Below are 24371 nucleotides of genomic sequence, written 5' to 3'. Positions count from 1 at the left end.
GACAGTAAATTATTTTAAACTAACAAGTAACAAAGGAGGGTTAGTCCAGACCTGCAATGAAGATACTGTAAGATACTAAATGGCGTTTAAGTTCAAATAGATAAATTATGAATGAAAGCATATTCATGAGCTCATCTTGTAAGTGTTACGTACAATAAAATGATCCATAACTGCTTACAAACAGCCTGGAAAATTGTTCATTAACAGTATCATTTGGCAGTTCTTGGCCAGTGAATACTCAAGTACAATCCTTAGCACTACGTCTTTAAGAATTCCACTTAAAAAATTGACAAGAAAGCAGAAGCACTGATGACTATCTGCAGACATAATTCTTACCTTATTGTATATTGAGGACAACAGGTTTGATTCATTGTGGGCTTATAAACATACATACCACTCCTAAAAATAATTAAAGAGATTATGTTAGAATGTTACACAACTAGTGTAAATCAAATCCACATATCAATCTGATTATGTTTTGAATTGACTAGTTACCCTGCAGCACAAACCAAGAGACAGGCAAATGATCAGGTGTCAGGTTTTAGCCAATGAGGGGAGACACAAATTCAGAAGGAATCAATACAAGGATTTTCCTTTCCTTCTAATGAACTCACTTGATCAATATCACTTCATCAGCTGTAACCTAGGTTAGAAAACTTAATTGACACGGCACAAACTGTCCAGATCATAGAATCCCTACAGTGCAGGAGACCATTCTGCCCATCGGGTATGCGGCAACTCTCCAAAAGAGCACTCTAAAAGGTTCACTTCCCCGCCCAACTGACCCGATCCCCGTAACCTAACCTGCACATCCCTGGACACAAAAGGGGCAATTTAGTACTGTCAATCCACCCAACCTGCACATCTTTGAGATGCTTTTTTTTCAACATTGATCATCTGAAGAGGTTTTTCTAACTTCTTACATCTCTGGGCAAGCTGACCTTGGTTTGGATGGTGAACCTTTGATACCTTTCAAACTCTCTCGCTTTCTCTATTTCATTAATACCACTGTCAGTGCTTATCTGCCTTTTGCTGTCTTGTCCCTTCTAAACTCCAAACATGATTCCGAACATACTGCCTTCAGCTTGGCTAATTCTTTCCCAAAACATCAAGATTTTGAAACTAGTTCCTACTAGTTTGTAAACGCAGGTTTTGTATCACTTAATCACGTGAATATAATTTCATCTCATTCTTTTCATCTTTAATCACATCCTGCATTATTCCCTTCAACAATATTTTAACAAAATATCCTTTCTTGAGTGCCAAGGATAGGCAACCTGGCCCCACATCTCCTTCAATGCTGCTTTAAAAGGTACTAGGATATCCTCCGGTAGCTCTGCCTTTTTACATTGGGAATATATGGCTTGTGAATGCCTCTACTATTTTCTTTAATAGTACCATAATTAATTTATCCCGTTTTAAGATTTGCAGACAAACTCATTTGCTTTAGCAATTACTTAATGTTATGTTACTTCTGAAGTTAACTTAGAAATAAAAACAGTTAAGAATCATAAACGGAGCATCTTGTGCCGAGGAAATATCTTGGAAGGAGGTCAGGATTTATAAACTTACACATTAGAATAAGAGTCAAAGTTTATGCACTAAATTTCAAACGACTGTCAGAAAGAATTAGAAAATAACAATGTAACTAAATGATATGATGAACCAATAATTGATAAATAATGTCATCATGATAGTTTATTTCTGGTATGATATGCATGAATTTATTCAAAATAATCGCCAATAGATCAGAAGAAGACTTGTAACTATTTTAATATCAGTCAAAATGTGGAATGCTGGGCAGCATGTTGGCGCAGCGGTTAGCACAGCTGCCTCATCGCACCGAGGACCCGGGTTCGATGAGGCCCCGGGTCACTGTCCGTGTGGAGTTTGCACATTCCCCCCGTGTCTACGTGGTCTCACCCGCACAGCCCAAAAAGATGTGCAGGGTAGGTGAATTAGCCATGCTAAATTGCCCCTTAATGGGAAAAAAATAATTGAGTATTCTAAATTTATAAAATAAATGTGGAAAGCTACTGAGACCTGCAAATGAAAGGTCATGAGACATGCAAATATTGTGGCGTCTATTCATCCTAGACGCAAAACCTCTTCATTCCAAGTGCGAGTTTGACTCACTCTTCCTTCAAAAGTCAGGATTTTGTGTATTCAAGCTGCACTCCAAAACCTTGGCCACATTTTTAATAAATTATTTCATGGGACATGGGCAATACCGGCTAGGTCAGGATTTATTGCCCATTCCAAATTGCCCTCAAGAGGGTAGTGGTGAGCTGCCTGTTTGAACCACTGCAGTCCATGTGGTGTAGGTATAGTACAGTTTTGACCCAGTGTCTGTAACGGAACGGCAATATAGTTCCAAGTCAGGATGTTGTGTGGCTTGGAGGAGAACTTGCAAGTGGTAGTGCTGCCTCTGGCTTTCTAGATGACAATGGGCTGGGGTTTCGAAGGTGCTGTCAGAGGATCCTTGATGAGTTGTTTGAGTGCATCTTGTAGATGGTAGACACTGCTGCCACTGTGAGCCAGTGGTGGCGAACGTGAACGTTAAAGGTGGGGTGGAGTGCCAGTCAAGTGGGCTGATTTGCCCTCGATAGTGTCAAGTTTCTTGAATGTTGTTGGAGCTGCACTCATCCAGGCAAATGGAGTCTTCCAACACACTCTTGACCTGTGCCTTGTAGATGATAGAGGGGAGTCACGAGGTGAATTACTCTCTGCAAAGATCCTAGCCTCTGACTTGCCCCTGTAGTCACAGTATTTATATGGCTTGCACAGTTCAGTTTCTGGTCAATGGTAGACCCCAGAATGTTGATAGTGGGGATTCAGCAATGGTAATGCCATTGAATATCATGGAGAGATGGTTAGGTTCTCTCTTGTTGGAGATGGTCATTGCCTGACACTTGTGTGCCATGAATGTTATTTGCCACTTATCAGCCCAAGCCTGAATGTTGTCCAGATCTTGTTGCATATGGTCTTGGATTACTTCAGTCCGTGGGGCATATCTGAGGAGTCGCAAATGGTACGAACATTGTGCAAACATAGAACAGTACAGCATAGTACAGGCCCTTCGGCCCACGATGTTGTGCCGAACATATATCCTAATCTAAGATCAACCTAATCTACACCCCTTCAATTTACTACTGTCCAGGTGCCTGTCCAAGAGTCGCTTAAATGTCCCGAATGACTCTGAATCCACAACCTCTGCTGGCAGTGTATTCCACTCACCCACAACTCTCTGCGTAAAGAATCGTCCTCTGACATCGCCTCCATACCTTCCTCCAATCACCTTAAAATTATGCCCCTTGTGACGGCCATTTCTGCCCTGGGGAAAAGTCTCTAGCTATCCACGCCTCTCTCTCATCACCTTGTACACCTCTATCAAGTCACCTCTCTTCCTTCTTCGCTCCAGTGAGAAAATCCCTTGCTCCCCCAACATTCTCACTTCTGACCTTATGATTGAGGGAAGGTCATAGATGGAACATCTGCAGAAGGCTGGACATAGGACACTACCCTGAGGGACTCCTGCAATAATAACCGAGAACTGAGATGATGGACCTCTACACAAACACCTTCCTATATGCTAGGTATGACTCCAACCAATGGAGAGTTTTCCCCTCAATTTCCATTGACTCCAATTTTGTTTGAGGGCTCCTTGATACCATGCTCAATCAAATGCTACCTTGATGTCAAGGGCAGTCACTCTCATCTCACCTCTGGAGTTCAGCTCTTTTGTCCATGTTTGGACTAAGGCTATAAAGAGGTCAGGAACGGAGTGCCCTGGCGGAAACAAAACTGAACTTCAGTGAGCAGGTTGTTGCTGAATTAGTGCCACTTGATAGTACTGTGAAAGACACTTTCCTTCACCCTGCTGATGATCAAGAGAAGACTGATGGGGCGGTAATTGGCTGGGTTAGGTTTTTCCTGCTTTGTGTGAGACCAGCTTTTTAATTCACAATTTATTAACTGAATTTAAATTCCACCGGCTACCATGGTGGGATTTGAACCCACATCCCCAGAGTGTTAGTCAGGGCATCTGGATTACTAGTCCGGTGACATTACCAGTCAATTATGGGATTTTCCGCAGGGATCGGTGCTGGGCCCCTTGCAGTTTGTAGTGTACTGCACGACAATGATCTAGATCTGAATGTGGGGGTATAATCAGTAAGTTTGCAGATGAGATGAAAATTGATGGTGTGGTAAATAGCAAGGAGGAAAACCTTGGATTACAGGACAATAGAGGTGGGCTGGTCAGATGGGCAGAATAGTGGCAAATGGAATTTATCCCTGAAAAGTGTGAAGTGATGCATTTCAGGAAGACTAACAAAGCAAGGCAGGACACAATGAATGGTAGGATGCTAGGACAGAGGACCAGAGGAATACTGGAGTGCATGTCCATAGATCCCTGAAGGCAGCAGGACAGGCAGATAATAAGCTGGTTAAGAAGCTCATATGGGACATTTGCCAATATTAGCTGATACATTACTCGAGGCAGAGAATATAAGCGCTGGGAGGTTATGTTGGGAGCTGTATAAAACACTAGTTAGGCCACAGCTGGAGTACTGTGCGCAGTTCTGGTCGCCACACTATAGGAAGGATGTGCTTGCACTGCAGAGAGTGCAGAGAAGACTCACCAGATGTTGCCTGGGCTGAGTCGTGACAGCTATGAAGAGTGGCTGTGTACAACATTCTAAGGCACATATACAGTATAGATAGGAAGAAACATTTCCCCTGAATAGAGTGGTCAGTAACCAGGTAGAGCACAGATTTAAGTTAAGGGGGCGGGAGATTAAGAGGGGATTTGAGGAGAAACCTTTTCACCCAGAGGGTGATGGGAATCTGGAACTCGCTGCCTGAAAAGGTGGTAGAGCGGGGAACCCTCATGAGATTTAAGAAGCATCTAGATGAGCACTTGAAACATTGTAACACACAAGGCTACGGACCAAGTGTTGGAAAACGGGATCAGAATAGATAGGTGGTTGATTGATGACTGGCGCGGACACAAAGGGCCTCTTTCGGTGCTGTAAGACTCAGTGCAAATTGAGTGCCATGTTTCCCTATCACAATTCAGAAGTACTTCAATGATACAAGTCATTTTGGGGTGTCCCAAGAATGTGAAAGATCTATATTACGAAAATGAAAATTCTGTTTTGGATCATAAACACGACATTAATGTACACTATCTTTTAAGAGTGGTACTTGCCTCCTCCACCCTCGGTCAATTAGATCTTGATAGTCCTGAACTGACATGGTATGAGCCCACATACCTAGAACATAAATGCGTTAAAATTTTAGAACTGCTCAGGTTATCCATCAAAGGTTTTCATACATGCATAATATCAAAGTAAAAAGATTTATACAGAAATGTAAGAATACTCAGCCATGCCAATTTTCCACATTTATTATGGAGATACGACAGTTTAAATAAACTCAGCTGTCCCAGATTTTCCAAGTCTGCACCAGCATCACTTACATGTTTTCCACCCATTCTGCACTTTCCTTGCACTATTCTCACCCCTGGTGGTTCGGGATCTTCTCTCTGCATTACCTCCCACCCCCATCCCCACCCCACTCCAAAGAGCGCCAGGACTTGCTTTAAATATGGATGACATTGTCCCACATAGCTATAAGGAACACAAAGTTTTTGTTTTTTCTGTACAAAAGCAAATGTTCAAAATGAGCAAATAGCCAGAACATCCCTCCCTCTTCAACCACATCAACCCTTTCACGTGCAAGTTTAAAATAAATCTTCAGCAAAACATCGAGAGGGAAAAGGAGAAGAGTATTTTTCACTCATTTCAGGATCTGGAACACCATCTAATAGGATTGTCGAAGCCGATCCCATAAATAATTTTCAAAGGGAGGTGAACAGGTACTTGAGGATCGGAAACTTAACAGTGTTACAGGCATAAAGAACAGATGTGGGGCTACAGATTAATACTTTTTCCAAGAACCAGACAGGCACAGCAACCAAATGGGAACAGCAACATTGATCCCAGGTGTGGTGGGAACTGTCCTCATGAACAGGTCGCAATGCCCCAGGCACCCAAAACCCTCCCTCTTGCACTTGAATAAACCAGACATTAATGTATTTTATAAACTTCTTCCCCAGCTCCTGAACCTCTTGACTGCAGAACCTCAACCCTTTTCATATCAGTCCAATGACATTAACACAATGCCACCATCTCACCCTTAGCTAACAGCCATAATGTCAACCTTATAGTGCCTAGAATAATGAGCAAGCTAAGCTTCACGGTCCCATTACTACAGTTATCTGATGGCAAGAAGGTCACACATCAGGCAGGGTATCAATGACATTCTAGTCCAGACAGGCCGCTAAATACCAGAAGGGAAGGAAAATACCCCCAAAACATTGAACTATAATAATATAATAATCTTTATTGTCACAAGTAGGCTTACATTGCAATGAAGTTACTGGGAAAAGCCCCGAGACGCCACATTCCGGCACCTGTTTGGGCACAGGGGGAGAATTCAGAATGTCCAAATTACCCAACAGTACGTCTTTCGGGACTAGTAGGAGGAAACTGGAGCACCCGGAGGAAACACACGCAGACATGGGGAGAATGTGCAGACTCCGCACAGACAGTGACCCAGCCGGGAATTGAACCTGGGACCCTGGCGCTGTGAAACCACAGTGCTAATCACTCTGTGAAGGATTACATCAGAAATGCCAACAAGGCCACCAAACCTAATCCCGATGCAAGAGGGCAGGGAAATGTGGTGTAGCAAAGTCTTCAATAGATGTGCTGCTAAGAGATAGATACTTAGCCAGGCTTTGGTGCCCTTGTGCACCAGTCGCTGAAAGTAATCGCGCAGGTACAACAGGCTAAAAAGCAGGCAAATGGTATGTTAGCCTTCTCAGCAAGAGGATTTGAGCACAGGAATAGAGATGTTTTACTGAAATTCTATCGGGCATTAGTGAGGCCACATCTGAAGTATTGTGTGCAGTTTTGGTGTCCTTATCTGAGAAAGGATGTTCTTGCTATGGAGGGAGTGCAGCTAAGGTTTACCAGGCTGATTCCTGGGATGACAGGATTGTCATATGAGGAGAGCCTAAATCAGTTAGGATTATATTCATTGGAGTTTAGAAAAGTGAGAGGGGATCTCATAGAAAATTACAAAATTCTAACAGGATTAGACAGGGTAGATCAGAAAGAATGTTCCCAATGGTGGGGGAGTTCAGAACTAGAGGTCATAGTTTGAGGATGAGGGGTAAACCTTTTCACTGAGGTGAGGAGAAATTTCTTCACCTGGAGAGTGGTGAATCTGTGGAATTTGCTACCACAACAAGTGGTTGAAGCCAAAACATTGTTTAATTTCAAGGGGGAATTAGATATAGCTCTTGGAGCTAAAGGGACCAAGGGGTATGAGGGGGAAGGCGGGATCAGGGTATTGAATTTGATGATCAGCCATGATCATAATGAATGGCAGGGTAGGCTCGAAGGGCCAAAGGCCTCCTCCTGCTTCTATTTTTTATGTTTCTATGAACCTGTAGGGTTACCTTTCAACAGAAGAGAAAAGAAGAGAAAAAAATGATATCACTAATCACATCAATGTTCACCATATCAGGCAATAAATAAAAATCCCTTTAACAGGACACTGACAAACTTTATATTCAGAAATGTAAATATGCAAGTTTATCGTATTATTTGGATGGTGGGGGTCCATGATTTGTTTCATTTGAAAAGGGGTCCTTTAACCAAGAGTTTGAGAACCACTGAGCTAGGGCATGAACTTTGCAATACGACAAGGCAGAGGAAAATGTCTCAAGTCTGAAAGTTGAAGTAGTCAATGGCAGCTTCAGTGAAATGCCGCAATCTTTGCATTATTACCCACAGTTTGCCCAGATTCTGTAGGACCTAGGGCTAAATTAATAATTGACAAATACACCAACTCTGGGTTGCCCTCAGTTTCAGGTAACACAAAGTCAATGGAGGAATGGAAACACAAGTTTCAGGAATCAAATTCTTGAGGGAGGAATAATTTGCGGGTGGGATACAGTCGAGTGCAACTGAAGTTCCAAACAAACTTCCATAGTTCAGCCCAATTGTATATGCTTGACATTAGCAACTTAAAACAACAATTTATAATTTATGTTAGAAAGAGTGGTATCTAATAAATTGTATCAATATTCTTTCCTCCCCTCATCCTCAAATTGCATTTCTTACATTACTGCTTTATCAAGATTTAAAAAATTTTGTTCTAATGATTTTTAAGACCAGGTTTATATGTTCAATCAGAGAAAATCATTCTCCTGTTTCCAAAAATGCTTAAAGTCCAACAGCAGCCACAGGCATTAAGTTATTTAACTTAATTTCGGAAATGAACATTTCCGTTCTAACAGCTTGTTTATTTATGCAGCTAAAATTGCAGTGATGTGCAGGCTCTAGGAATTCTTAACTCTGCCTTCATTCAGTTAGACTGAATGGATTCAGTTAGGTTTAACAACTTTTGCCCTTGTCATACCTAATTTACATGTCACTTTTAACATTGTACCTGAATGAACATGTACCAAATTCAATCCAAAGTACAGGATATGTTTATCTGCCAGTATGAAAAGGCTGGTAGGGATAAACCCGGAAATTACAAGACAGTAAGTTTAACTTCAGTGGTAGGGAAACTATAAGAAAACATTCTGAGGGCCAGAATTAATCTGCACTTGGGGAGGCAAGGATTAATCAAGGATAGTCAGCATGGCTTTGTCAGAGGGAGATCACATCTTACAAATTTGATTGAATTTTTCGAGGCTATGACGAGGAATGTAGATGAGGGTAATGCACTTAATGTAGTCTACCGCAGACTTCAGTAATTCTTTTGACAAGGTCTCGCATGGGAGATTGGGTAAGAGTCCATGAGATCCGAGGGCAGCACAATGGCTCAGTGGTTAGCACTGCTGCCTCACGGCGCCGAGGTCCCAGGTTCGATCCCGGCTCTGGGTCACTGTCCGTGTGGAGTTTGAACATTCTCCTCGTGTTTGCGTGGGTTTCGCCCCCACAACCCAAAAGATGTGCAGGGTAGGTGGATTGGCCACGCTAAATTGCCCCTTAATTGGAAAAATTGAATTGGGACTCTAAATTTTTGTTAAAGAGTCCATGAGATCCAGGGCAATTTGGCAAATTGGATCCAAAATTAGCTTACTGGCAGGAGGCAGAGGGCATGGCAGGAGGCAGAGGGTAATGGTCAAAGGTTGTTTTTATGACTGGAAGCCTGTGTCCAGTGGTGTTACGTAGGGATCAGTTCTGCGTCCCTGACTGTTTGTAGTGTGCATTAATGATCTGGGTGTGAATGTAGAAGGTATGATCACCAAGTGGTCAATTAAAACAAAAATTGATGGTAAATTGCAGTAAACAGTGAGGAGGAAAGCCTTAATTACAGGACAATATAGATGGGCTGGTTAGATGAGCAGAACAGTGGCAAATCAAATTTAATCCTGAAAAGCGTGGGGCAATGCATTTTGGGAGGACAAACAAGACAAGGGAATATACAATGAAAGATAGGACAGAGGATTGAAGGGGCCTTGGGGTGCATGCCCATGGATCCCTGAAGACTGCAGGACAGGTAGATAAAATGGTTAAGAAGGCATATGGGATATTTGGCTTTATTAGCCAAGGCACAGAATATAAGAGATAAGAGCAGGGAAGTTAAGATGGAGCTGTATAAAACACTGGTTAGGCCACAGCTGGAATACTGTGTGCCATTCTGGTCGCCACACTATAGGAAGTGAGTGAACTAGAGAGGGTACAGAGGAGATTCACCAGAATGCTGCCTCGGCTGGAGGGTTTCAGAGAGACTGGGTTGTTTTCCTTGGAGCGGAGAAGGCTAGGGGGAGGGCGGGGGGGGGGGGGGGGGGGGGGTGTAGCCACCTGGGTTGGCCACTTCCCGACTTGAAATGGAGATCCGCAAAGAATGCAGGGAAATTCAGTCAAGCCAGCAAAAACTAGCAGGTGCAAAGTTTCCTGTGTATTGTAAGTTGCAGAAACCCAGACAGCACTGAAACCAACAGCCACCTGCATATTAATGAGCGATCCCCGGGAACAATTGAAACATTTAAGGTAAATAAGGCCAAGCCAGATTCCTCGGCGCCAGCAGGAGCCAAGACAAAGGAAGGCCAACAGACACTCAGGAACCGCCCAGTGATCAGGGAACGGCTCCAGTATTGGAGAAATCGATCCAAGTGATCGGAACGTAGTCCAATCACTTGGAATCAGATACGGGGTCCTCCCCGACCGGCGCGAAGCCCCTGGGGACTATAAAGTAGAGTCCCCAAGTTCAATTTGTCCTTCTTGGCAGGGTCACTCAGCAGCTCGAAACAACCCTTGACAATGACCTGCCTTGCTGCCGCATCAACCAAGTAAGTCTCCAGTCAATGTATGCTACGAGATAGGCGCACCCAACTACCAATCTATACCAGCTTTGAATCCTGCAGACTCAGAATCGAACAAAAGGCCATTTGTTGCCCTGACCTGGTGGGCCAGTTCCGAAGCTAAGTATAGGCCTTTTAGTGTTAGAGATAGTCTAGTAAGTAGAGTTTTATGCATGAGTAGTGATTGACTATGTATAATGAATGTGTTTTGATTTGAATCTTGCTAATTGGTGTATTGAGTTATTGATCAGCACTTGAACTTGAACCTCGTGGCGGTATCATAAAGATAACTGGCGACTCTAGAGCAAAGGTTATAGAAACAGAGCAAATTAAGTAAAGACACAACGGGCAACAAATTAAGAGCCAACCAAAGTTAGCAACATTTGCTGGCGACACCCTGACGGGACCCGACTTAGAAGTGGCCGAACCTCTCCGGGAGAACCCCAAATTTTAATTGAGAATCCAATTGGGAACAGAAAAACCACAAGTGTTCAAGCAGTTCTGATCAATCCTCATAATTCGGAAGCGTGTTAATGCATGCGTAACTAACAGGGCTATAAGGTAAAACTGATAGATTTTTGTTGCAAAAAACTGTCAGGAGTTTGTATTCTGGAAAATAGCGAACGCCGTACCCGTGATTACAGCACCGCCTGAGTACCCCTCATTCCAAATTTTGAAAGAGCATTCAGATAAGAGAAATGGCAATGAAGGCAATGGAACGCCTCATGAACCCTCAGGAATTCGAGGTCGCAGCGACCAGCAGCAGAGTAGGACAGTGTCCTGTTTGGGAAGAAGAGATCAGAAAATATCTCAAAGGGAAAGGATGGCGCCTTTGGTGTGAATTCTGTGATAATGAGGAAACAGGTCCCGGGAGTATAGGACCTACTTGGTGGGAGAACCTGAGCGAAATCCATATGAGCTTAGGGAAAGCTCGCAAGCCGATGGCAATCGTGTCCTGTCTGGCACAATTGTGAGGCACAGAGGAGGTCGTTCGGACGCTCCGCAAAGAGATAGAAGAGAGACATCTAATGAGCAAGGTCGATGTTAGGGAGATCGAGAGAGAGAATATAGAATTAAGAAGGAAGTTGGCAGCGAAGGACGGAGAGGTGGAAGATGCCAAGGGGGCACACCAGTCTTGTCTAGCGCTTCTGAGCAGCTTCCAAACCCAATACAATAAGGCCTATCAGGACACGCAACGTGCAGTCCTGGTAAGAGAAGAGACAGAGAAACAGGTAGAGGCATTGCAAAGGCAGTGCAGCGATCTAAAAGCAGCGTTAAGAGCACTCCATGCTGCCACCACGGAGCACAGACAAAGCTCAGTGGATCATGCGAAATGCCGGAAGCAGATTGCGGAGCTGCAGTCTTTGCTTTCAGTGCAAAATGGGTTTCAAAGCACCTTTGGATCCCAATTAGATGAAGAAGACGGCCCTGATTGGCAAGAACTAAACGAAACAGCGCATTGATATGTACAGGGAACATGTGCACAAGGAACGCCCCAAGGAGAAAAGCACCCCAACCCCCCACAGAGCAGATAGATCAGGCACCAATGAATCCAGTAACCACCCACCGCACAGTCACATCGGAAGGAGACGCGGAATTCCTTTACACCACCCCCTTAACCGTGACCCAATTACGGGATGCGTGCGAAAAGATCACACCGTTCCTCCCCACCTCAGACACCCACCACTTCTTTGCTAGAGTGAAGCAGCAGGCGACCATGTACAGCCTGGATGAGCGTGAGCAAGTGAAGCTCAGTTTTAAGCTTAGACCCTTCGGTTGTAACAGCCCTTCCCGACCCACAGAATGTAGAAGGAGGCACCCTTGCAGAGATGCACACGGCGATCCTAGATGCGATCGCGTATAACAGAGGTGACCCAGTAGAAGGCCTGAATAAGTGCAGGCAGAAGAAAACCGAACACCCCACAGCGTTTGCTGGACGCCTGTGGATACATTTCACAGCAGTTTTCGGAGAGTTAGCCCGCGCCCATTTGTCCCCAGACAACATGGCCAAATGGACCCGCACCCTTATCTCCCATGCCACAGAGGCAGGACAAAAAGCTTGTACCAATTATGACCCCTCGGAAGAAGCACACAACGAAAATTGGGTTTTAAAAAGGTTGTCCCGAGCCTAGGAGCAAACTGTCCAAAACAAACCCGCGATTAGGAAACCCAAAGAACAGCAGGCAGAGGCAGATATCCAAGCAGTGAAAGCACACCAGAACCCCGCATGGGTGAACGAAGGCAGGAACAGCCCCCCACAGAAACCACAGGAGTGTTACAACTGTGGACAATTAGGTCACGAGAATGCAATGCCCCACGAAAGCCACAGAGAGCCCAGCAGGCAGGCACTCTGAATAATAACAGGACAAAGTCCATACATAGTGTAAGCACCCGTTCAGACGAGACAGACATGAACGGAACTGACTGACGGTGTTCGGGCTTCCCCATCAGGGTCTGCGACACCCTTTGGGATAGGTCCGGCCGACCAGTCGTTGCAGCGAAAATACGGGGACAGCCCATCAAATTTCTCTGGGACACAGGAGGGTCCCGCATCACAATCAATTCCTCCACCATGTTCCAAAAAGCCACGTGGCCCACTACAGCCACAATCACCCCAGCAGCTTCACAGGCCACTCACAACAGGGACACATCACAGCCCCTGTACCCATTCAAATTGGCAACATTACGACAAAACATCCCATAGTTTTGGTCTATCTGGACCACACAGCAGAACACATTTTGGGCATTGATTTCATGAACTCCCACAACCTTTCATTTGATCCAGTAAATCAATGTGTCTGGAAAATGACAAAGTCAGCAAGAGCCCCCGCAACGCTCACAGTAGGTGAGTATGCAAATAAGATTAGCGCAGTCGGCGATTTTTGGTTTGACCCGACCACGATTAGTGCAGACAAACAGGTTAGAGCAGTTCTCCAGAAAAACAGGACCGCATTTGCAAGTCATAAACATGACTGCGGCAGCATGGTTGGTTCGGTTCAAATAACAGCACCTGACCCTAGACCCCAGAAGCAATATGGTTTTCCCCAAGAGGCAGAGGGAGAAAACTCAAAGGTTATTGATAGCTTATTAGAACAAGGCATACTTAGATCAGTAGCCTCTACTAATAATGCCCCGATTTGGCCAGTGAGAAAACCCGATGGATCATGGCGACTGACCATCGATTACCGGGAACTCAACGAAGTCACCCCCGCAGCAGCCCCCACGGTAGCCACAAGTCCCGAGACCATGCTCAAACAGGGACTCAACTCACGATATTTTACGGTTTTGGACATCAGTAACGGATTCTGGTCCATTCCATTGGCAAAAGCGTGCCAGTACAAATTTGCCTTCACTTTTAAAGGTCAGCAGTACACGTGGACATGCCTTCCACAAGGATTCCACAACTCCCCCTCCATTTTCCACCGACAGTTGGCTAATGGTTTATCAAAGTTTTCTCGTCCCGAATGTCTGGTCCAGTATGTAGACGACTTATTACTGCAGACACACACCAAGGCAGAGCACATCGCGCTTCTGGCCGAACTCCTAGAACTCCTACAGCAAATTGGATGCAAAGTGAACGCCAAGAAAGCCCAAATTTTGGAAAACAAAGTGGCATATTTGGGAACGATTATCACGCATGGTAAACGTGAGATCGAGCATTAAAAAATTGACTCAATTGTCAAATTGCCCCTTCTTCAGAATGTTTCAGCCCTCCGGTCGTTTTTAGGACTGGTTGGCTACTGCCGAAACCATATTGACGGTTTCGCCACCAAGGCAGCACACCTCTCGGAACTCAGATAGGAGCCCCTTGGGAATTGCTTCCGCAGCACACGGATGCCGTAGTTACTTTAAAGCGTGCACCCATTGCAGCCCCCGCATTACAGGTTCCAGACCCGCTTTCCCCCTATGCTATAGAGATAGCTAGCACAGACCGCACCCTTTCGGCCGTGCTCCTCCAGGAACGGCACGAACAGTTAAGACCCGTGGCTTACGCCTCCAGAGTTTTAGATCCTGTGGAGCAGGGATTTTCGGCCTGTGAAAGGCACCTGCTCGCAGTTTTCAGGGCCGTTCAATACTTCTCATATATCACCGGACTAAACCCCATCACAATCTTCACGGAACACACCCCCAACCAACTTTTACTAGACGGACGACTCAAGGACGGTACAGTAAGCCAGATTAGAGCAGCCAGATGGACCCTTCTTTTGCAGGGACGGGAGATCACTGTTAAAAGGACCAAGCCCCACACTTTCCTAGCCGACAACCTTCAGTACCCAGGCACCCCCCACGAATGTGAAATCATCTCACCGCACCACAACGCAGGCCCCTTTATCGCGAAGACACCATCCAAAAAGATAGGTAGTTCACCCCAGAGCCCTCAGCACACAGACACGTGCGCACCTTTGAGAATATATGTGGATGGTTCTTCCACTGTATTAAACGGGAAGCGCATTACAGGATGCGGCATCTATGTTGAGGACTCGCAGGGACGTGCCCAAGAAGAAATCTCCTTAAAACTGCCAGGACACTTAGGCGCGCAGGCGGCAGAACTAGCAGCCATTGTGTACATTATAGATCACCCAGATTCCTTCCCCAGCCCAGCAGACATATACTCGGACAGCCTCTATGTCTGTAACAGCCTCACAGAATTCCTGCCCCTGTGGAAAGCAAGAGGATTTGTTTCCGCGGACGGAAAACCCCTCCCTTCAGCCCCATTACTCCGGCACATTTTGGACAAAGCACAGGACAGGATATTTGGCATTATTAAAGTTCGTAGTCACCACCGTTCCTCCCCACCTGGAAATGTAAAAGCCGACGCACTGGCTAAAGCAGGTTCCAGACACGGACATTTTTGGAACCCCCCCGAATGCGCCCCAGTGAATGCAGTTCAGGTCTCACAGACTAATATCGAAGATTTAGTGCAGGCCCAGAAGCAAGATAGTAATCTCTGGGAGATTTTAAAAGGAAACTTTCCAGCCCCATACGATAGGTTTAAAAATGCACTGACCACACATGACGGTGTGATCCTAAAAGACACCCTTTATGTGGTTCCTGAACAGGACAGGAATCAGCTTATTTGTTTGTTCCATGATAGCCATGGGCATCAGGGAATTGACCCCACTACAGCCCATCTCAGGCAGCTCTGTTGGTGGCCGAATTTAAAGGAAGACGTCACACATTATGTTGAAAATTGCCTTATCTGTGCCCAAAACAATCCGGACAGATATGTGAAGAAAGCTCAGCTTAGCCACACCCGCTCCTTTAATGGCCCCTGGACTAACCTCCAGATTGATTTTATAGGACCATTGCCCCCTAGCAGGAATGGTCACAAGTATGTGTTAGTTGCGATAGACACGTTTACGGAATGGGTAGAAGCATTCCCATCTAGAACAAACACGGCTAAAGACTACAGCAAAGATTTTAACCCACCACATCTTTACGAGATGGGGACTCACCCGCAGCATTGAATCCGACCAAGGTTCCCATTTTACGGGACGTGTCATGAAGAACGTCCTCACGATATTTGGCATTACCAAAAAATTCCACATCGCATACCACCCCCAGTCAAGTGGTATCGTGGAGCGAATGAATCGGACCTTAAAGGCAACCCTCAGGAAAATGGTCCAACAAAACAGCACCACTTGGGATTCAGTCCTCTCTTTTGCACTAATGTTTCTGCATAACACTGTTTCGACATCCACAGGATACACCCCACACACTCTCATGACAGGACGCCCCATGAAAGGCACAGAATTTTTATTAGGACTTGACTTGACCAGCCCCGAAGTGACGGCCCTCACACACGAGAACGCAGTGAGACAATTAGTTGAGAAAGTAAAAACGGCTCAGCTAGCAGCCGCAGTAAAATTAGGCACAAGGAAGAAACAGAGCATAGAATTTACAGAGCAGAAGGAGGCCATTCAACCCGTCGAGTCTGCACCGGCTCTTGGAAAGAGCACCCGACCCAAGGTCAACACCTCCACCCTATCCCCATAACCCAGCAACACTAAGGGCAATTTTGGACACTAAGGGCAATTTAGCATGGCCAGTCCACCTAACCTGCACATCTTTGGACTGTGGGAGTAAACCGGAGCACCCGGAGGAAACCCACGCACACACGGGGAGGACGTGCAGACTCCGCACAGACATGTACCCAAGCCGGAATCGAACCTGGGACCCTGGAGCTGTGAAGCAATTGTGCTATCCACAATGCTACCGTGCTGCCCCCAGAGCAAGGCCTGTTTCGACAAGGCAGTGCACGCGACTGAGTTTGATGTAGGACAGCAGGTCATGCTCTCCATTTACAACCCCAGCACATTCCTGTCACCCAAGTATTCGGGTCCGTACTCCGATGTGGACAAAGTAAGCCCCTCCATTTATAAGATCAAGTACCCCAACGGGAAGACCGCGTGGTTTCATATTAACCAGCTCAAGGCATGTGGCTCGCAGTCTAACCACACACACCACGTCATGCTCAACACATCAGACCATGCCCCGCCCACAGCCCACATATCCCCACCCTCCTCCAACACGTCCACCCCATCCATGGACTCGACCTCGACTCCTCCCCCGAACTCTAGACTCCGCCCCGGCACGCCCACAGACAGCAGCAGCAGCAACAGCGACTGTGACACAGGCAACAGCCACAGCACACCTCCTTATCCCCATGCAACAGGACCCACACCCAGCGAATCTGAACACGATTTGAGTGATCCCTTCCTGATCATATTCCTTAACAAACCTCACCAAAGACCACCGCCCTACGATGACAACCCGACTCAGTCCCCACAAAATTAGACACCACTATTTGGCACCGTGACAATTCGTACAGGCTCATCCGAAAGGACGAGTTGGACCCTAAGTCACACCATGCAGCTTTAGCAACCCTCATCCACTCAAGAGTATGGCACCCAGGAGAAGATGATGACTTTGAGTCTGACTCCCAAAACGAGAACCCCTTTGCGACCCCGTTCGCAATTGATAACTGAGGTGTCCAGATGATGTTTTAAAGGAACCGCTTGGGAGAAACGGTGTCCTTTCTGATGGAACCTGCAGCATGTTTGTTCAATGTTTGTTCGTTAATGTTATCATTAAGTGTTGTTTGTAAACTCGGAAGTTTCACGGCCCCACACCACCACTTCGTTGACGCCCGGCTGTTAATGGAACAAGTCTGTCCCAGACAATAGTTCAGAGGAACTAGTCTGTCAACAGAAAATTGTTAGAGGATCTAGTTTGTCCCAGACAACAGTTCAGAGGAACTAGTCTGTCGACTGAAAATTGTTAACGGTACAAGTTTGTCCCAGACAATAGTTCACAGGAACTAGTCTGTCGGCAGACAACAATCATAACTACTCTCCTGATTCGAAGGTAATCACGAGAGGCAGCCCCCACGACGACCACATCCTTACCCGTTCTTGCCGGTTGCTCAGGCAGTGGAGAAACGGCATTGGTCTCCGCCCTGCCCGAGGACCCCCCTCCGGTCAACTATGCTCGGGTAGAGCACATACCGCATTGATCACCGTCCAACCTGGGGATTCCATCCAAATCTTACCCGCTGCGGCCCATACGCACCCCATTTTGGCTCGATTACGTTCAAAATTCTTTTGTTTAGTTTTGGCAACCTATGGTTGCTTCCCTATGCTATTTACATCCTCAAACACTGGGATGGTAAATCACACAGGTTGCGAGACGGCTCGCAGAACGGCAGTATTCTCTGAGATGTCTAGTCCAAATTTTCGGTTTTAAACAAAAATGAGGGAATCACACATGGTGACCAATTATAAAGGGAGATTGGCACTAAAAGACAGACATGCTAACGTACAAAGATATTAAAGAAGATAGTAACAGATATTATGCTTGTGTCCATACAACTCCGGAACCTCAGGAACTCCAGAGGAAGAAAAAGAAGAAGACGGAAAGATGAAGACAACCTTCATGTTCACATGGATCTCAGCAGGATCCCTTCGGCTACGCGCGAATGCGAACCCCCCGCCGTCAATGATTCACTTCCCCATAGCACCCAGAGCCCAGTGACAAGTAACAACGCACCATCATGGTGTGATAGGTTTATAACATGGTACTCCCTTTCATACGTAACTGAATCCCTTTTAGTATTGGCTATATTCTGCAGCATCGTGCAGACTATCCGCATGAGAAAATGGCGAAGGAGAGCCTACCACTCTTGCATCCCGATATACAGGATGAGATCCCCTATTTTCGGTTTTCACCAGGCCCCCGAACCCCTTGATCTACAATAAAGGACATTCGTTCAGCGTCATTTTGTGAATAAAGACAACTGAGAGATTGTACAACTCTGAGCTTGACCGCCAAGCCAGAGGGAAATGTGAATGCTGCTATTATTTTTGTATTGTTAGGAAGTTAGTATGATTGGATGTTTAAGTGAGTGTAGTTTATGGAAGATAGTTAGAGGTACCGTTTTTTTTATGTTGGTTATGGTGGTTAGCACAATTGCTTCACAGCTCCAGGGTCCCAGGTTCGATTCCCCGCTGGGTCACTGTCTGTGCGGAGTTTGCACGTTCTCCCCGTGTCTGCGTGGGTTTCCTCCGGGTGCTCCGGTTTCCTCCCACAGTCCAAAGATGTGCAGGTTAGGTGGATTGGCCATGCTAAATTGCCCTTAGTATCCAAAATTGCCCTTGGTGCTGGGTGGGGTTACTGGGTTATGGGGCTAGGGTGGAGGTGTGGACTTGGGTAGGGTGCTCTTTCCAAGAGCTGGTGCAGACTCGATGGGCCGAATGGCCTCCTTCTGCACTGTAAATTCTATGTCTATGTCTATGTTGTACTGCATGTCCCTGTTGTAACATAGCGCCACTTAGAACTGTTGGTTAAAACTTTTGTACATAGTTATGGTCAGTGTAGAGGCCATGGAAGAGTGCTCGCTGGGTCAGGAAGTGAAGAAGACGCAGTTATGTGATCCTTCACGCTTCGCGTGAGAGATCACAAGGAGGGAGTGTAGCCACCTGGGTTGGCACTTCCCGACTTAAAATGGAAATCCGCAAAGAATGCAGGGAAATTCAGCCAAGCCACAAAAAACTAGCAGGTGCAAAGTTTCCTGTGTATTAGAACTTGCAGAAACCCAGACAGCACTGAAACCAACAGCTATCTGCATATTAATGAGCGATCCCCGGGAACAATTGAAACATTTAAGGTAAATAAGGCCAAGCCAGACTCCTCGGCGCCAGCAGGAGCCAAGACAAAGGAAGGCCAACGGACACTCAGGAACCGCCAGCGATCAGGGAACGGCTCCAGTATTGGAGAAATCGATCCAAGTGATCGGAACCTAGTCCAATCACTTGGAACCAGATACGGGGTCCGCCCCGAACAGCGCAAAGCCCCTGGGGACTATAAAGGAGAGTCCCCAAGTTCAATTTGTCATTCTTGGCAGGGTCACTCAGCAGCTCGAAACAACCCTTGACAGTGACCTGCCTTGCTGCCGCATCAACCAAGTAAGTCTCCAGTCAACACACGCTACGAGATAGGCGCACCCAACTACCAATCTATACCAGCTTTGAATCCTGCAGACTCAGAACGAAAGGCCATTTGTTCCCCTGACCTGGTGGGCCAGTTCCGAAGCTAAGTATAGGCCTTTTAGTGTTAGAGATAGTCTAGTAAGTAGAGTTTTATGCATGAGTAGTGATTGACTGTGTATAATAAATGTGTTTTGATTTGAATCTTACTAATTGGTGTATTGAGTTATTGATCAGCACTTGAACTTGAACCTCATGGCGGTATCATAAAGATATCTGGCGACTCTAGAGCAAAGGTTATAGAAACAGAGCAAATTAAGTAAAGACACAACGGGCAACAAATTAAGAGCCAACCAAAGTTAGCAACAGGGGGTGGGGGAAGAGAGCCTGATTGAGGAGTAAAAAATTATGAGGGGCGTAGATAGGGTGTATAGGAAGGAACTTTTCCCCTTGGTGGAGGGATGATAGATTTAAGTTAAGAGGCATGATGTTTATCGAAGATGCGAGGAAAACCCTTTTCACCCAGAGGGTGGTTGGAATTGGGACCTCACTGCTTGAAAGGGTGGTAGAGGTGGAAACCCTCACAATATTTTAGTAGCATTTAGATGAGCACTTGAAATGCCACAGCATACAAGGCTACGAGCCACATGCTGGAAAATAGGATTAGAGTAGATCGGTGCTTGATGGCCGACGCGGATATGATGGGCCAAAGGGCTTCTTTCCGTGCTGTAAAAACTCTATGACTCTCTATATTTTGTGGACAGGAATGATTTCCAATGCAAACAATTCCCTTTAAAACTGACTGAATGTTGAAAATTCCAAAAATTGCCAAACAATCTTCACTGACTGAAGCAGTGTACCATCTGTATAGCCCAAACTTCCTATGGTTAAAATAATTCCATGATGTGTAATGAATGATCACCAACTGTCAGCACATTTCGTATTTCCCCAAGCTAATGGTTACGTCTGCATTTAAAAAGTGCACAAAGGTTTGGGAAAAATCAGTGAGTTGGCGCTACTATTTCATAGCCGGATCCAGCATAAAGACGAATCCTGGGTGAAGTATGTGTACTCTTGGCAGGTTATCCGCAGAACAAAAAAATCAAAAAGGAGATTAATAATTTAAACTTCATCTTGTGTTCTGCATTTTTGAAACTATTAATAATAACCAAAGTAACAAATGTAAATTATATTCATTTAATAGTCAGTGGACATTTGTGCTGATGCTTAAGTTACAGAGATCTAATGACTGCACAAGGATTTCAGGGTTACGTTGTGCAGCATAAAATGCTCTGGATAGAATATTGTAACTCATGTATAATTACAATTTTTAAATTAATAGCCCCCTTTTTATTTCACAATCAATACAAAATCAAATTCTCATCTGCTTTGTTGACATTGTATCTGAAAACTATTGTGAATGCAGTGCATTCAGTCGATGCATGGGGAATTAATATGTGTGGTTTGCAACAGTGAACTTTCTTTACCTGCTCACAGGCAGCCTCCCAGTTCTCAGAACTACTCGTGACAGTTGCTGCCACAATACCACTAGCAGCACGGTAGCATGGTGGTTAGCACAATTGCTTCACAGCTCCAGGGCCCCAGGTTAGATTCCTGGCTTGGGTCACTGTCTGTGCGGAGTCTGCACGTCCTCCCCGTGTGTGCGTGGGTTTCCTCCGGGTGCTCCGGTTTCCTCCCACAGTCCAAAGATGTGCAGGTTAGGTGGATTGGTCATGCTAAATTGCCCTTAGTGTCCATAATTGTCGTTAGTGTTGCGTCGGGTTACTGGGTTATGGGGATAGGGTGGAGGTGTGGGCTTGGTTAGGGTGGTCTTTCAAAGAGCCGGTGCAGACTCGGTGGGCCGAATGGCCTTCTTCTGCACTGTAAATTCTATGGTCTAATTCTAATTCTATGGTCTAAGATGCTCGACTACAGGGGATCCCCCATTACAGGGGAAATGCAATGCAGTCCCAACTACATAAAATTCTCATATTTAAAACAGGCAGTTATTTATGCATATCAAAAATTGCTAACAATTGTCAATTTGCATCATCAATCTCAGAGTTGTCAGTTACAGCATCTTTACTGCTCTATTTATTTTAGGCAGAAATAGCTGTGCTTACTTAATAATTTGCACCTTAGAAGTGTATACTATCCTGATCTACAATGTTCTTGAATAACAAATTGACATTTTTTTTGCCAAAAAGTAAAATGAGAAGTATTGAATTATCAAGGTGATTAAGATTACAGTTTCCATTACTAACAAAGGTTCAGTCTGATATTCATATTGATCAAGTTCATCAAGGCGAGAGCTAATGCAATGACATTAGCATTAATGTTCAAGTTTGCAACCCAAGGATTGAATTTACCTCACCAAGAGTACACATATGATTCAGTTTATGGCCGCTTTAGGACAACAAGTCCACTAGCAATTCTGAAAATCATTCATTTGAGAATTGTGGACGTTTAACTTCCAACATTATCCAAATCATCAAGAGCAAGCATAGCCAACTTTTCTTTACCGTGCTATACCTTCTATTGCATACAATGGGGAAATTGTTAGCACAAACAGGGGTGCTGTCTCTACAAATTGCAGGAAAATGCCACGTGATCAGACAACATATTTATGGGAGGTGGTGGTGTAGTGGTATTGCCACTGGACTAGCAAATCAGAAACCCAGGGTAATATTACCCTGGTTCGAATCCCACCACTGCTGATGGTGAAATTTGAATTCAATAAAAATCTGGAATGAAAAGTCTAAGGATGACCCATGAAATCATGGTTGATTGTCGTAATCACTAATCCCCTTTAGGGAAGGAAATCTGCTATCCTTACCTGGTCTGGCCTACACATGACCCCAGACCCACAGCAATGTGGTTGACTCTTAACTGCCCCCTCAAGGGCAATTAGGGATGGGCATGAAATGCTGGCTCAGCAAGTAACACCCACGTCCCATGAACGAATTTTAAAAAACATGCTCCAATACGTTCAACCAGAGTTGGAAACCATATTATCGGCTGAGCTTGGAAAGACAAGAATTGAGGTAGCATCACCCAACAATTGAATTTGTTTGGATACAAATTGGACTCCCGACCACATATGTTATCTCTTACCCCAGAATAAAAGTTATGAAATAGGATAGGAAAGTAAACCAGAGAATACCATTCCAGGTATTATAATAAGTATGATCCATGCTAGAATCAAAACCCTCTCCTTCAAATCTTGGGAGTCCCAGGGGGCGGGAGGAATAAGGTGTAAACCTGAGCTGCCCCACTTATAAGGGGCTCCCTTTGTCTGTCGGGCATCATCAATCAGGAGGAAACGGTGGGCCTAGTTCGTGTTCGATATAAACACCCTCCCCACCGTGTCACTCAACCTTTTTGAATGACATCGTGGTGAGTCGATCTGGTTTGGGGGAGGGGCACTCTCACCGTTGGAGTAGTTGCTGGAAGTCCCCTTGCAGTAGCCGCATTTGTAACCGTCGTCCTCGGTGAAATATTCCAGGATGGTGACGGCTCGACCACCGGTGGCGGCCATGATTCTCAAAACAGCTGTTTCACCCGGACCCGGCTGGGTCAGTCAGAGAGCGGCCCGAGGACGATGGGGACGCGCCCGCCCGCCGTCAGCTGGCCCGGCGACGCGCACGTCCACCTGCCGACAGCTGCCAGGCAGCGCGCACGTCCGACCGCCGTCAGCTGGTGCCTGCGTGCACCCGCGGCCGCCTCACTTTGCTGCTCCACACTCCCAATGAGGGAGAAGCGGCCGGGCGCCATTGTTTGAGTTGCCGCCGCCTCTGGCTGTGCCATCGTTTTATTGGGTTTTAATTTATTGTAGATAGGTAAACTACAGGTCCCGGAGGAGAATCAGGTGCACGAATTGCGATTGTGCCTTAATATATCTTTTTAACGAAGGATGGATGGATGGGGGTGGGGGGAATTAAACACTAGCCCGGCTATTAGCGCAGCCAAAACCCCTCGATTGTGTGGCTGAGACGTCGAGAAAGAATTAAAAGGTGACCTCTCATTGGCACACGAGGTTGAAATATGGGAGGGAGGTTGTGATTGGAGACAGAGGCCTGTACCCATCATCCAGCCTGGCTCAGTTACTGAGTGGAGCTGCTGCTGACGCCCATTGGAAAGGGTTTCGGCACCAGGCCTCGAGCCGAGCACTCGGACTTACCCGCGGACACTTTACCGTCGTCCGAGCCGCAATACCCGCAGCGATAATCGGACTTTAAGCCTTTGTATTCCACGGTCGAATACATCTGATGTCGTGGTTTTTGTCCCGGTCAAATCCAGCGACGATCCGTGTTTTTTTTTTTCTAGTTCACATTTCTCGACCGACGCACGGAGCTTTAACGATTTTTTTTTTGTTTTTAAAAACCCCGGTGCTAACACCGAGTCACATGCCAACCGCTGGCCGATGTGCTCCTCGCAGCTCTTATCAAAATAAAAACCAACGAGCAGAGATGATTGTGGCTGAAGGACGCGAG

General features: G+C 45.7%; 1 protein-coding gene across 8 annotated transcripts in view; it reads right to left on the bottom strand.

Moving 5' to 3' along the window:
• The window catches only part of LOC140393178 (arginyl-tRNA--protein transferase 1), a 342882-nt gene extending 318511 nt beyond the window's left edge, over positions 1-24371 (bottom strand). For 2 of the 8 annotated variants that reach the window (XM_072479316.1, XM_072479321.1), the window contains exons 1-3: positions 23311-23514; positions 5213-5276; positions 337-399 (exon numbers count right to left, since the gene is read on the bottom strand). In XM_072479316.1, the coding sequence (XP_072335417.1) occupies positions 337-399; positions 5213-5276; positions 23311-23416 (233 nt within the window). In that variant the 5' untranslated portion in view covers positions 23417-23514. Of the gene's footprint in view, positions 1-336; positions 400-5212; positions 5277-23310; positions 23516-24058 lie in introns of those variants that run through there. The other 6 variants (XM_072479317.1, XM_072479320.1, XM_072479318.1 and 3 more) reach the window with 6 other exon arrangements.

The sequence above is a fragment of the Scyliorhinus torazame genome, chromosome 16, assembly GCF_047496885.1.
Source record: "Scyliorhinus torazame isolate Kashiwa2021f chromosome 16, sScyTor2.1, whole genome shotgun sequence".
Classification (NCBI taxonomy): Eukaryota; Metazoa; Chordata; class Chondrichthyes; order Carcharhiniformes; family Scyliorhinidae; genus Scyliorhinus; species Scyliorhinus torazame.
The sequence above is the reverse complement of the archived record's forward strand: the minus strand, read 5'-3'. Positions and strand labels throughout refer to the sequence as shown.